General features: G+C 65.8%; 2 protein-coding genes across 2 annotated transcripts; one reads left to right on the top strand and one right to left on the bottom strand.

The window, feature by feature from the left end:
• Positions 1-2,014: 2,014 nt before the first annotated feature.
• MIEN1 (migration and invasion enhancer 1) lies at positions 2,015-3,300 on the top strand. Its single transcript, XM_061375269.1, has 4 exons — positions 2,015-2,131; positions 2,826-2,923; positions 3,004-3,080; positions 3,206-3,300. The coding sequence occupies exons 1-4, from the start codon at positions 2,067-2,069 to the stop codon at positions 3,287-3,289; spliced, it is 324 nt and encodes a 107-aa protein (XP_061231253.1). The 5' UTR covers positions 2,015-2,066; the 3' UTR covers positions 3,290-3,300.
• An 843-nt stretch (positions 3,301-4,143) lies between these two features.
• On the bottom strand, positions 4,144-12,347 carry ERBB2 (erb-b2 receptor tyrosine kinase 2). Its single transcript, XM_061375400.1, has 26 exons — positions 12,142-12,347; positions 11,877-12,063; positions 11,654-11,791; positions 11,493-11,561; positions 11,117-11,229; positions 10,114-10,255; positions 9,913-10,029; positions 9,682-9,808; positions 9,532-9,605; positions 9,370-9,460; positions 7,814-8,013; positions 7,599-7,731; positions 7,432-7,522; positions 7,195-7,355; positions 7,066-7,113; positions 6,821-6,959; positions 6,607-6,729; positions 6,417-6,515; positions 6,152-6,337; positions 5,906-6,061; positions 5,703-5,778; positions 5,480-5,626; positions 5,279-5,376; positions 5,030-5,200; positions 4,687-4,945; positions 4,144-4,607 (listed from the first exon to the last, which is right to left on the bottom strand). Exons 1-26 carry the CDS (start codon positions 12,340-12,342, stop codon positions 4,303-4,305), a joined length of 3,651 nt encoding a protein of 1,216 aa, XP_061231384.1. The 5' UTR covers positions 12,343-12,347; the 3' UTR covers positions 4,144-4,302.
• Between the last annotated feature and the right edge of the window lie 665 nt (positions 12,348-13,012).

The raw sequence follows: 13,012 nt of genomic DNA, 5'->3' as shown, positions 1-13,012 counted from the left end.
CCAAAAGGATGGGGTCCCAGGGCCACCGAACCAAAGGGATGGGGTCCCAGGGCCACCGAACCTAAAGGATGGGGTCCCAGGGCCACCGAACCGCAGGGATGGGGTCCCAGGGCTGCAGGACCATGGACACCAGACCCCATCATTCCCAGGGTGACGCATGGGACCAGGTTAAACATTCACCCATCCCCATCCCCGTGCCTGTCCCCTGCTCCCTGGCCTGCTCAGGGTCCAAGTCCAGGAGCGGGCAGGACCGATGCCATCACGCGGGTGCCATCATCATCCCCATCCCTGTCCCCAGCCATGTCCCCATCCCGTTCCCACCGGCACAGCCCTGGCTGGGGTGTCCCTGCCTGGCCAGGCCCCAGGGTGAGCACAGGGGAACAGATGGGGTCAGGTGGGGTGATGCTGCCTGAGGTGGGATGTGGTGGAAGACCCACGCAGGGGACCCACCGGAGCGGTTGATGGGGATGTGACAGACAGGGGAACCCACAGGGTGCTGGGTCAATGGCACAGCCCTGCCACCAATGCGCCAGCCCATCACCGTGGCCTCAGGTCACCCCGATGCCAGCCCTTGTCCCGGTGGCGGTGACACAGGGCTCTGAGGGGATGCTGCTGATGATGGGGGACCATAGGCTGTCCATAGGGTCTGGGACAAACAGGGGATGGGAGGACCAGGGGACCAGGGCCACCAGGGTTATGGAGCAGGAGACCCAAGGCCACCGGGTTTAGGGAACAGGGTCTAAGGGCCACCAAAACTAAGGGATGAGCTCCCAGGACCAGCAGAGCTGTGGGGCAGGGGGACTGGAGGATGTTCAGGACAAGGGACGGGGTCCCAGGGCCACTGGGGCTATAGGGCAAGCTCCCAGAGCCACCAGGATTAGGACACAGGGTCCCAGGGCCACCGGGGCTATAGGGCAGGGGGCTTGGGGCCAGCAGGGCTCTGGGATGAGGAGCCAGGGCCCCCCTGCTGTGCTCAGGGGTGCCGGTGGGTGCTGAGGCTGTGGGGCAGCAGCAGTGGGGCCGTGCTGGGGCAGGCAGAGGAGGAGGAAGAGAGGGAGGAAGATGGAAGGGAAGAGGTGTGGGGGGGCCGGGGTCGTGCCGATGGGATGTGGGGGGGGCCCATCCCGGCCCCGTTCCTACCTGCAGGCTCCCGCCGTGTCCCGGCACCGTCCCGCCGGACCGGGGATTCCTGTTCTGCACGGCTTTATCTACCTGCGCCAGCTCCCGCCCCTGCCTGACATCATGCACCAGCACCCAGCCGTGCCCCCCCCAGCCCCTCCCGGCCTTGGCATGGGGCATCCAGCACGACCTTGTGCCAGCCCCGATGGGGGAGAGCCCCCCCCCCAAGGCCCCAGCCCACCGCGCCATGGTGGTGATGGGGAGTTTCCCACAATGCACTGGGGTGACCCCCCTTTAATGGGTGGATGGGACACACAGAGGACCCTGGATGGTTTGGGGGGGTGTGTCTGGCTCACCCCAACCTGTCCCCCCTGGGGGTCACTGGACCCCCGCAGGTTGTGGGGTTTGGGTCTGAGATCCCTTGGGACCCCCCCCCATAAGTTCCTATGGGAGGTTGGTGTCTCCATGGGGTGCTTGGGGTCCTCATAGGGCTAAAGACCCCGCAGGGCTGTCCCCATGGATGGTTCAGGGGGTCCCTGTAGGGGATGCTGAGGACCCCATGTGGGTCCTATGGGTCCGTGGGTCTGTCCCTGCAGGTTACGGGGTGCCCAAGGCGCTATGGGACTCCCAGGGGGTGGTTGAGGGGGGGTCAGTGGGGGTCCTATGGGTCTGTGGGTGATGCCCATGGCACCATAGAGCTCCTGCGGGGGTCTGTGAGGGGCTCCCCGGGGTCTAAGCGCGTCCCATGGGGCCGATGCGGGTCCCATAGGGGTCGATGAGGGTCCCATAGGGGTCGATGGGGGTCCCATAGGGGTCGATGCGGGTCTCATGGGGTCGATGCGGGTCCCGGCGCTGGGCGGTCCTCCCGCCAGCAGGGGGCGCAAGAGCAGCGCGGCCGGAAGCGCCGCGCTAGGAGCCCGCACCCGGAAGCGGCGGGCCCGGCGGAGATGGGGGACGGGGCCGGTACCGGGGCCGGGGACGAGCGGCGGGTCCGCATCGTGGTGGAGTATTGGTGAGCACGGGGGGATGTGGGGTGAGGGGATATGGGGGTGAAGGGGGGATGTGGGGTGGGGGGATGTGGGGGTGAAGGGGATATGGGGGTTAAGGGGGGGATGTGGGGATATGGGGGTGAAAGGGAAGATGTGGGGTGGGGGGAGTTGGGGTGAAGAGGGGGATGTGGGGTGGGGGGATACGGGGGTGAAAGGGGGATGGGGTGAAGGGGGGATGTGGGGTAGGGGGATATGGGGGTGAAGGATGGGATGTGGGATGGGGGGGAGTTGGGGGTGAAGGGGAGATGTGGGGTGGGGGGATGTGGGGGTGAAGGCGGGATGTGGGGTGGGGGGAGCTGGGGGTGAAAGGCGGGGATGTGGGGTAGGGGGATATGGGGGTGAAGGGGGAAATGTGGGGTGGGGGGAATTGGGGGTGAAGGTGGGATGTGGGGTAGGGGATATGGGGGGTGAAGAAGGGATGTGGGGTGGGGGGATGTGAGGGTGAAGGAGGGATGTGGGGTGGGGGATATGGGGATGAAGGGAGGATATGGGGGTGAAGGGGGGGATGTGGGGGTGAAGGGGGGATGTGGGGTAGGGGGAATTGGGGGTGAAGGGGCCGTGGGACAATGTGATATGGGGGCCGGGTGGGTGCCATGGGTCAGGGTCTGGGGGTGCTGGCACAAGAGCTGCCCCCCCCATGCCGGTCCCCCCCCCCAGCGAGCCCTGTGGCTTCGAGCCCACGTACCAGGAGCTGGCGAGCGCCGTGCGGGAGGAGTACCCGGACATCGAGATCGAGTCCCGGCTGGGGGGCACCGGTGAGGGCTCCGTTTGGGGGGGGTTCAAGGGGGTCCCGGTGCCGTGCTCACCGCTCAGCCCCCCATGTGCTCCCCCCAAGGTGCCTTTGAGATCGAGATCAACGGGCAGCTCGTGTTCTCCAAGCTGGAGAACGGCGGCTTCCCCTATGAGAAGGACGTGAGTACCGGCACTGTGTGTGTGGGGGGGGGTGCTCCATAGCCACCGGGCTCAGTGCTTGTGAGCCCCATTGCTCCCAGTCTGCTTCTTCCCATTATGGTGAGTGCCCCCTCTCTGCTCCCCAGCTCATCGAAGCGATCCGCAGGGCGAGGAATGGGGAACCCCTGGAGAAGATCACCAGCAGCCGCCCCCCTTGTGCCCTCCTGTAGCCCCATAGCCTCAATGCTCCCCCTCAGCTGGGAATGACAGTGGGAGCTTAAGGAGCATCCCCAGCAACGCCAATGGGGCACTGGGTGGGAGAGCTGCTTACACCCCATAGCAGGGGGGGGTCACATCCCTGCTGTGGGGTGCAAGCGTGGCTCCCCTGCATCACCCAGCAGTGCAGATGGGGGGGGTCAGGCTGGATGCTTGCAGGCTGCTGTGCAGAGGGGATCTGTTAATGATTAAACCCTCTCCTGTCACTGTTTAAACCAATGCAAGGCCATGGGAACCCCGGCCCCATAGCCAAGAGGGTTTGGTTAATGCCCCCCCCTTGTATTCTCAGGCTCTTGCTGCCTGGAATGACTCTGCCCTTTGCCATGGGTATAAACCCAACGGGCCCGGCACTGAATAAAGGATGGAGAACGTGGCCCCTGTTGTGTCCCTGAGCGGGGTGGGAACACTGGGACCAAGGCTTGGAAACAGGGATAGAGCAGATCCTGCCTCCTGCTTTGGGATGGGGAAAGGGGAGTTCGAGGCTTGTCCCCTGCAGGTAATGGGGGTGCTGGCAGCCAGCAGGGATGGATGGGCCCTGCTTTGGGAGCTGGCACAGAACCACAGAGACCAGGGGGGTACAAAAACCCAATGTACAGGTATCAAATATACATCTCGGCTTCCAAAGAACCCGGGGGGGGACCGGGATACGGTGCCCGGCACCCCCCTCAGTGCAAGTCCGTGTGTCCCGGTGCTGCTGCTGCACCGGGGAAGGAGGGCAGCGGTGGCGCGGCACAGGATGAGCCAATGGGGCGATGCTGACAGTCCCAGCACCATCCAGCTTGTGGGTCCGCCCCACACCAATGGAGTGGGGGGGAACCCCTCTTTGTCCCCACTCTTGCTGCCCCACAGCATCCATGCCCGCTGTCGCCCCACAGCGCTGGGGGCAGCCACCGGCCCCATATCCGTGTCTCGCCTTGTGCTGGCCCTCCCCAAGCTGCCTGTGTGAAGTGATGGGGTCCCCGTGGCCCTACGCTGCTGCGCCATCCAGGCCCAGGTACTCGGGGTTCTCGGCTGTGGGTGTCGTGCCAGGGCCGCCCTCGGGGCCGCCGGCCTTGGGGGGGTCCTGGTTCCAGTAGTAGGGGTTGTCAAAGGCCTGGCTGAAGGGGGCACCGGGGGGTGCCAGGTACTCGGGGTTCTCCACAGCGTGCCCATAGGGGTGCTTGGCTTCCTTGATGAGCCCGTTCTTCAAGCCCTGCTGCCCCTTGGGCTTATCCGGGGGGGACGGGGGGTGCCGCGGTGGCGACCGCCGCTCCTCAGCCTGATTGACGTACTCTGTGGGGGGCAAGGGCTGCGTTAGGGGCGATGGAGGCTGCTGATGGGGGGCAGCTCGGCCCCATCGTCCCCTCCCTACCTGGCATGGTGCTGCTGAAGCCCTCGGGCTCCTCGCTGTCCTCGGCCGCCAGCGCAGTGGGGTCCTCGCTGTACCGCGGCGCCACGGTGATGGGCTCCCGCGCTGCCAGCGGGCTCTGCAGGGCCCCCTTCACCCCAGCATCCCCATCCGGGGCCTCCAGCACGGGGCCCTCCGGCCCCTCCGCCAGGCCCTGCGGTGGGAAGGGGAAGGGGGCCAAGCCCTCGCCTTCCTCTGCATCCACCGGGGTCTCTGCTGTGCTCTGGGTGAGGAGAGGATGCAGGTGGGTGCTCCAGCCGGGACCGTGGCAGTGATGGGGTGGGTACCACCCCCCAAACCCGCTCACCCGCATGGAGGAGATGCAGCTGCGGTAGGTGGTGGAGGTCTCGGCGCTGAAGAAGCCGTGGTGAGGGACCAGGTACTCCTCAGCATCCACCAGGTCCTCCATGTCCTCCTCCTCCAGCAGGGCCCGGTAGAAGGTGCTGTCGATGGAGCCGGGCAGCCCGGCCAGGTCGTTCTGGATGGGGAGCAGAGCACTCAGTGGGGTGCTGAGGAAATGGGGGGGGGGACACAGGACCCCATGGGACCCTTGTACCTGGATGACCACGAAGCGCTGTGGGTCCCGGGCCATGCGGGAGAACTCGGTGACCAGCTCCCGGAACTTGGGCCGGCTCTCGGAGTCGATCATCCAGCCTGCGGGCAGAGCCGAGCGCCATCAGGGCCAGGAGCCCGGTGCCACCGCGGTGCCCCGGCCCCATCCCGTGTCCCTGTGCGTGTCCCCAACCCCATCCCGTACATTTCACCATGATCATGTAGACATCAATGGTGCAGATGGGCGGCTGCGGCAGCCTCTCGCCCTTCTCCAGCAGGTCCGGGATCTCCCGGGCAGGGATGCCCTCATAGGGCTTCGCCCCAAACGTCATCAGCTCCCATACAGTGACACCTGCAGGGATGGGGACATGGGTCAGCAATGCCCCTGACCCCCCCCAAAGCACCAATGTGGGGCCACCCCATTGTACCATAGCTCCAGACATCGCTCTGGTGCGTGAAGCGCCGGCGGAGGATGGACTCCAGCGCCATCCACTTGATGGGGACCTGGGACAGGGAGGATGGGGAGGTGAATGGGATGCAGAGATTGGGTTAGGGTTTAGGGGTTAGGGTTAGGGTTTAGGGTTAGGGTTAGGGTTACTGCGCTCCCCATCGCTGCTTCCCCAGCTCCCACCTTGCCACCATCAGCGTGGTACTCGGTCTCATCGATGTCCAGCAGCCGCGCCAGCCCGAAGTCGGTGATCTTGACGTGGTTGGGGCTCTTGACAAGGACGTTGCGAGCGGCCAGGTCCCGGTGCACCAACCGCACCTCCTCCAGGTAACTCATCCCCTGTGAGGGGGGGGTAGCACCATGGGTCCGGTTGTGTCCATGAACCCATCACCATCACCACCATCAGCACCCCAAGCCTCCCCGCCTCACCTTGGCGATCTGCACACACCAGTTGAGCAGGTCCTGGGAGCCGATGTGGTCCTTGTTCTCGCGCACGTAGTCCAGGAGGCAGCCGTAGGGCATCAGCTGTGTCACCAGCTGCACCGTGGACGTCAGGCAGATGCCCAGCAGCCGGGACACGTAGGGGCTGCCCACCCCTGCCATCACATAGGCCTCCTGTGGGCAACAAGGATGGGGTCAGGATGGGCCAGGAGCCACCGCCGGCACCGCTCGCCGGCACCGCGGCCACACTCACGTCCAGGATCTCCTTGTTGGCTTTGGGGGAAGTGTTCTCCCGCAGGACCTTGATGGCCACCGGGATCTTCACGCTCTCCCCATCAGGGATCCAGATGCCCTGCGAGGGGACACCCCCACACACACATATAGGGGTGAGGGTGGGGAGCAGGGACGGTCACACCCCACTGATGGCTCCCATCACCCCTCACCTTGTAGACGGTGCCGAAAGCACCGGAACCCAAGACCTTGACCTTCTTGAGCTCTGTCTCCTTGAGGATCCGCATCTGGGCCTGGTTGGGGAGGGCCCCGCTGGGTGTCAGCGGCTCCACCAGCTGCAGGGTACACATAGGTGAGGGGGGACCCCGCTCCTGCCCCCCCTGGGTGCTGTGGGGTCCATCCCCATGTGGGTCCCAGCATCCCCACCTCGGTCTCCTGCAGCAGGCGCCTCATGGTGTGCTTGCGCTCCTGCTGCCGCCGGCGCTTGACGCACACCACGGTGATGAGCAGGAGGACCACGACCAACAGAGCCCCAACCACGCCAGCGATGATGGATGTGACCTGGCTGCGTGGGGGAGATGGTGATGGGATGGAGGGGGTCCAGGCTTGAGGAGCCCCCCGGCACCCACAGTGATGGGGGTCAGGGTGGCACAGGGCACCCACACTCATACCTTGGCTTCTGGTCCACGGGACAGCCATCCTCATCCCGGATCGTGCACCTAGGGACACAGCGTGCATCATTCCCACCATCAGCAGCCCCCCATAGCCCCCCGTTTGTGCTGGGACCCCCCCAAACTCACGAGTGGGTGCAGTTGGTGGGGCAGAGCTGGCAAACGCCGTCTTCATCCGGATACTTCCAAATGGGAACGAAGGAGGTGTCCACCTTCACCCCGCTGGGGCACCGGCGCACGCACTGCTGCGCATCCTTGTAGTGGGCACAAGCCACGCACTGGTCCGCTTCCTATGGGAATGGGGCTGTTGGAGGAGGGAGCTGGGATTCGGGGACACCCCATCTGTGCGTGCACCCCCACACTCACCGGTCCGAAGCAGGTCTCGGTGCCGTTCTGGGGCTGGCACTCGGGGTGGCAGGGCAGGCACCGCGTCCCGTTGGCGTGCTCCCGGATGGCTCTGCAGGGAGACGGGACCATGGGATGGGGGGTCCCGGGCACCCCAAAAGCGTTTTCCCCTTGGGCTCAGTCCTCACCCATCCAGGAGGTTGCAGGAGGCGACGCACTCCTGGCCCCGCAGGAACCGCTCGCAGGCCACGCACTGGGTCGGGCCGGGGCCCCAGCAGTGCCCATGGGCGCAGAGGTGGAAGCAAACCAACCCCTCGCTCTCTGCATGAGAACACAAGGAGCATCAATGGGGGGGGGTTCCTCCATCTCCCCCCATCCCCACCACCCCATGGGTACCACTGACCGCACTGCTCGGGGGGTTTGTTGTGGGTCTGGAAGAGGCGCTGCCGGGGGTTGCGGAAGATGCTGCCCCACGGCACCTTCTGCAGGAAGCAGAGCTGGGGGTTGCGGTGCACCAGCACCATCCCGCTGCTGATCTCCTGCAGGGACCGCAGCCCCAGCGCCCGCACCGACAGCTCCTGCAGCGTCAGCGAGTAGGCACCGCTGCGGGGACAGCGGCCGTGGGCACCGGTGTGCGGCGCCTGTGTGTCCCCGCATCCCCCCCTGTGTCCCTGCATCCCCCCTGTGTCCCTGCATCCCCCCCTGTGTCCCTGCATCCCCCCCTGTATCCCTGCATCCCCCCTGTCCCTGCATCCCCCCCTGTATCCCTGATCCCTCCCTGTATCCCTGCCATCCCCGTATCCCTGTATCCCTATCCCTGTACCCTGATCCCTCCCTGTATCCCTGCATCCCTCCCTGTTCCCTGATCCCTCCCTGTATCCCACCCGTTCCCTGCATCCCCCCTGTTCCCTGACCCTGTATCCTGATCCCTGTGTCCCTGCATCCCCCCCTGTATCCATGCATCCCCCCCTGTGTCCCTGCATTCCCCCCTGTATCCCTGCATCCCCCCTGTATCCCTACCCTGTTCCCTGACCCCGTCCCTGACCCTGTCCCGCATCCTTTCCCGATCCCCCCTGTATCCCTGCATCCCCCCTGTATCCCTGCATCCCCCTGTGTCCCTGCATCCCCCCTGTCCTGCACCCTGTTCCCTGCATCCCTCCCTGTTCCCTGCATCCCCGCCTGTGTCCCTGCATCCCCCCCTGTGTCCCTGCATCCCCGCCTGTATCCCTGCATCCCTCCCTGTGTCCCTGCATCCCCCCCTGTGTCCCTGCATCCCCGCCTGTATCCCTGCATCCCCCCCTGTGTCCCTGCATCCCCCCCTGTGTCCCTGCATCCCCGCCTGTATCCCTGCATCCCCGCCTGTGTCCCTGCATCCCCCCCTGTTTCCCTGCATCCCCCCCTGTATCCCTGCATCCCCCCCTGTATCCCTGCATCCCTCCCTGTGTCCCTGCATCCCCCCCTGTGTCCCTGCATCCCCCCCTGTCCCTGCATCCCCCCCTGTGTCCCTGTATTCCCCTCGTGTCCCTGCATCCCCCCCATGCGTGTCCCCACATCCGCCCATGTCCCCGCATCCCCCCCTGTGTCCCCGCATCCCCCTGTGTCCCTGCACCCCCCTGCGTGTCCCCACATCCCATCCCCATGTACCCCCAATCACCACATCCCCCCTGTGTCCCCGCATCCCCCCTGCGTGTCCCCACATCCCCCCAATCCCCATGTACCACCAATCCCCACATACCCCCCTATGTCCCCACATCCCCCCTGTCCCCACAATGTCCCCACATCCCCCTGGTCCCCCCATCCCCGTGGTCCCCACATCCCCCCGTGTCTCCGCATCCCCCCTGTGTCTCCACATCCACCCTGTCCCCACATCCCCCCTATCCCCACAATGTCCTCACATCTCTCCTGATCCCCACATCCCCCCCTATGTCCCCCCATCCCCATGCCCCCATCCCTGCTCACTTGTGCAGCACCCTGCCCCTGATGATGCGCAGGTTCTGGAAGACCCCCAGGTCCTGCCAGCCGGGGGGCCAGGCAGCGATGTACAGGTATCCTATGGGGAGCACCGAGCGTCACCGCGCCGCGGTCCCCCCCCAAACACAGCCCCCAGCGCCCGGTCCTCACCCGTGAGCTCCTCCAGGCTCTCGAAGATGCGCAGCAGTTTGGGGTCCAGGGGGGCTGTGTTGGTGCTGGGGTCCCTGCAGGGACGGGAGGGAGGTTGGGAGGGGGTCCCCACCATGGGCTCCGGATGGGGGGACGGGGACCAGACGTTACCCAGTGAAGGTCTCGGGGAGGAAGGCCAAGCTGCCGAAGATCTTGGTGCACCCAGTGAAGTGCTGGATGTTGGATGCGTTCACAGCACGGACACCCTTGAGGAAATCCACTCCCAACCCATAGCACACTGCAAGGGGAGGGGGGGGAGCACGGCAGGGATGGGGCGCTCCATCGGGACCCCCACATCCCCCATACCCCCCCCCATGCGCACGGCTCTGGGGCGCTGCTCACCCTCGGGGCAGGGCTTGCTGCACTTCTCACACTTCTGCACCTTGTTCACCGTCACCTCCTGGCTGTTGTGGGGGCACACGAGGGTGCAGGACCCCACCTCGGTGGCGAGGTAGTTGTCTAAAGGGGGGGGGTACAACAGCGGGGTCAGGGTGATGGTGAGCACCGGACCCCAACCGCGGTCCCCATTGGCACGGTGCTCACAGGGGCATTGGCTCACGCAGCTGGCTCCGAACGTGTAGCGTCCATCGCGGTTGGGCACCGACTCGAAGGTGTCCGAGTTGTAGATGACGAGGGGGGGGCAGTGCAGCTCGCAGATCCCGCTCCGGTTGAAGTTCAGGCACGCCTGGTTCGGATTGGGGGGGGGATGCGCAATGGATGCTGTGAAATCCCCCCCATCCCATCCCATCCCGTCCCGTCCCATCCCATCCCACCCCATCCCACCCCATCCCATCGCATCCCATCCCATCCCATCCCATCCCATCCCATCCCACCCATCGCATCCCATCCCATCCCATCCCCCCCATCCCATCCCACCCATCGCATCCCATCCCATCCCACCCATCGCATCCCATCCCATCCCATCCCACCCATCGCATCCCATCCCATCCCACCCATCGCATCCCATCCCATCCCATCCCCCCCATCCCACCCATCGCATCCCATCCCATCCCACCCATCCCATCCCATCCCATCCCATCCATCCCACCCATCGCATCCATCCATCCCACCCATCCCATCCCATCCCATCCCATCCATCCCATCCCACCCATCCCATCCCATCCCATCCCATCCCATCCCATCCCATCCCATCCCATCCCATCCATCCCATCCCATCCATCCCATTCCATCCCATCCCATCCCATCCCATCCCATCCATCCCATCCCATCCATCCCATCCCATCCCATCCCATCCATCCCATCCCATCCATCCCATCCCATCCCATCCCATCCCATCCCATCCCATCCCATCCATCCCATCCCATCCCATCCCATCCCATCCCATCCCATCCCATCCCATCCATCCCATCCCATCCCATCCCATCCCATCCCCCATCCCATCCCACCCATCCCATCCCATCCCATCCCATCCCACCCATCCCATCCCATCCCATCCCACCCCATCCCCACCCATCCCATCCCATCCCATCCCACCCCATCGCATCCCACCCCATCCCATCCCATCCCATTGCATCCCGGTGCGCACCAGGCAGTCGGAGTGCTTGGGGCCGGTGCAGCCGGCGGCGCATTGCTCGTGGCAGCAGTCGGTCGGCTTCGTGCCCTTGCAGCGCGGGCACCCGTGGCAGATGCTGTTGGTCACTGTGATAAAGGGGGGGGACACCCCGATAAGGGGATGTGGGGGTGCCCTGGGGGTGGAGGTGGGTTCCCAGGACAGGGATCTGGTGGGGGGGCAGGGATTGAGGGGGCAAATGGGGATGTGCAAGCAGGGGTTTGGGTGGGCACAGGGACAACCAAGCAGGGGGTCTCCATGACCACTGATCCACTGGGATCAATGAGGCAGGAGCACACAAAGGGAAAGGCTCCCCATTGGTTTCAGGGGTGCCGTGGGGCTCCATACTCACGCGTCTGACAGTCCTGCGGCCCCTCTCCCCAGCAGTGCCCCTCGGCACACAGCGCCCGGCAGTCGGGACCTGCACCGGGAATGCCGTGAGCGGGTGATGCCATGGGGCAGGACCCCCTTCCAATGGGTACCAGACCCCCAACCAACCAACCCAGGGCTCACAGGTTCGGCTGCGGGTGCTCTCCACGCGGATCTCGCCCCGGAGCTCATTGTGCCGGTGGAAGATGTCGCTCCAGAGGATGCTCTCCTGGAAGCAGAGCTGCGGGTTCCTCTCGATGCGCACGCCTCCCTTCAGGATCTCTGTGTAGCAATAGGGGGGGTCAGCATGGGGACAGCCATACCCAACCCTATGGGGAGCACCCACCCCTGGGGAAGGACCCCTAACCCGTGAGGTGCCGCATGCCGAGCTGGCGCAGCCCCTGCGTGCCGTCGGGGCTGGTGTTACCCAGCACGGTCAAGGCGAAGCGGTCCTGGAAGAGCTGCGTGCCCCGGATGATGCGCAGGTTCTGCAGCTCCAAGCCCATCACTTGGTTCTCGGCGATGAGCACGTAGCCCTGCACCTCCTTGATGTCCTAAGGATGCGGGGACAGGGGTGAGGAGCCGGATGGACCCCGCTGCGTGCAATGGGGTGCTCTCCCCACCCTACACACCTTAAGGAAGGCGGTGTCGGCGTCCGGGGGCAGGTAGGTGAGCTCCAGGTTGCCCTGCACCACTTGGCAGCCCTGGTACAGGTGCCGCAGGGTCTCGTAGTGGCTCTCGGGGCTGGAGGGGCGCAGCAGCTTCATGTCGGTCCCCGTGCACACTGCGGGCATGGAGCAGGGGCTCAGCGGGGTCCCCGAGCCCCGTCCCATCCTCATCCCTGCGGCCTCCACAGGAAATGCCACGGCTCCACCGGCAGCCGTTTATCTCCGGGGCTGCTCCCAACAGCTTCCGATGGGCTTCCTGGATCGCTGCTCCCACCCCGGGCACGAGGCGAGGCTGCTCCCGCTTTGGCAACCGGCCCCATGCCAGGGACAACCGGGAGCCAACATCACCGCGGTGCCCACGCTGGGTTATGGGGAAGGGACCCATAACCCCCGGCCATGCGGAGCGGGGGCCGGGGGGCAGGAATTGCTCTGCCCACGCTGGTTGGAAGGGGGGATTGGGGGGAGGCTGATGGAAGAGACAAGCCTTGATTGTTGTTGAGCTTCGATGGCTGCCGGAGCGCGACCATCCCCGTGGCGTCGGGGCGCGCGCCCCGGGCCCGGTGAGTCACGGTGGCACCGGGCCCCGGCAGGAACCGCCTTTTCAGGTCGGGCGTGTTTGGGGAGCAGCGGTGACGCAGGGCACGGCTCAGCCCCGGGCACACCCGCGGCCCCCGGCACCGTGCGGGGCCCACACAACGGCTCCGGTGCCGGCAACCGGGCCCGGTGTCCTCGATGCTGGCGAGAGTCCGGTGCTCCCTCGGGGGCTGGCGGCTGCGCCACGGCTGAGTGACAGCCCCCGGTGCGGGCAGCTGCGCATGGAGCCGCCTCCAAGGCC

This window comes from Neopsephotus bourkii, unplaced genomic scaffold (genome assembly GCF_033783945.1).
Source record: "Neopsephotus bourkii isolate Nb327-2 ecotype Australia unplaced genomic scaffold, CSIRO-AGI_Nbou_v1 NB_191, whole genome shotgun sequence".
Classification (NCBI taxonomy): Eukaryota; Metazoa; Chordata; class Aves; order Psittaciformes; family Psittacidae; genus Neopsephotus; species Neopsephotus bourkii.
The sequence above is the reverse complement of the archived record's forward strand: the minus strand, read 5'-3'. Positions and strand labels throughout refer to the sequence as shown.

Bases quoted from the DNA above. Each gene is read 5' to 3' on its own strand.
- ERBB2 (XM_061375400.1), bottom strand. From the start codon at position 12,342: ATGGGACGGGGCTCGGGGACCCCGCTGAGCCCCTGCTCCATGCCCGCA. The intron at 7,114-7,194 runs GTGAGTTTGGGG...CTGTGTCCCTAG, and splicing joins CCCACCAACTGCACCCACTC to GTGCACGATCCGGGATGAGG. The intron at 6,062-6,151 runs GTGAGGCGGGGA...CCCCCCTCACAG, and splicing joins GGTGTGTGCAGATCGCCAAG to GGGATGAGTTACCTGGAGGA.
- MIEN1 (XM_061375269.1), top strand. From the start codon at position 2,067: ATGGGGGACGGGGCCGGTACCGGGGCCGGGGACGAGCGGCGGGTCCGC. The intron at 2,132-2,825 runs GTGAGCACGGGG...CCCCCCCCCCAG, and splicing joins CGCATCGTGGTGGAGTATTG to CGAGCCCTGTGGCTTCGAGC. The intron at 2,924-3,003 runs GTGAGGGCTCCG...GCTCCCCCCAAG, and splicing joins GTCCCGGCTGGGGGGCACCG to GTGCCTTTGAGATCGAGATC.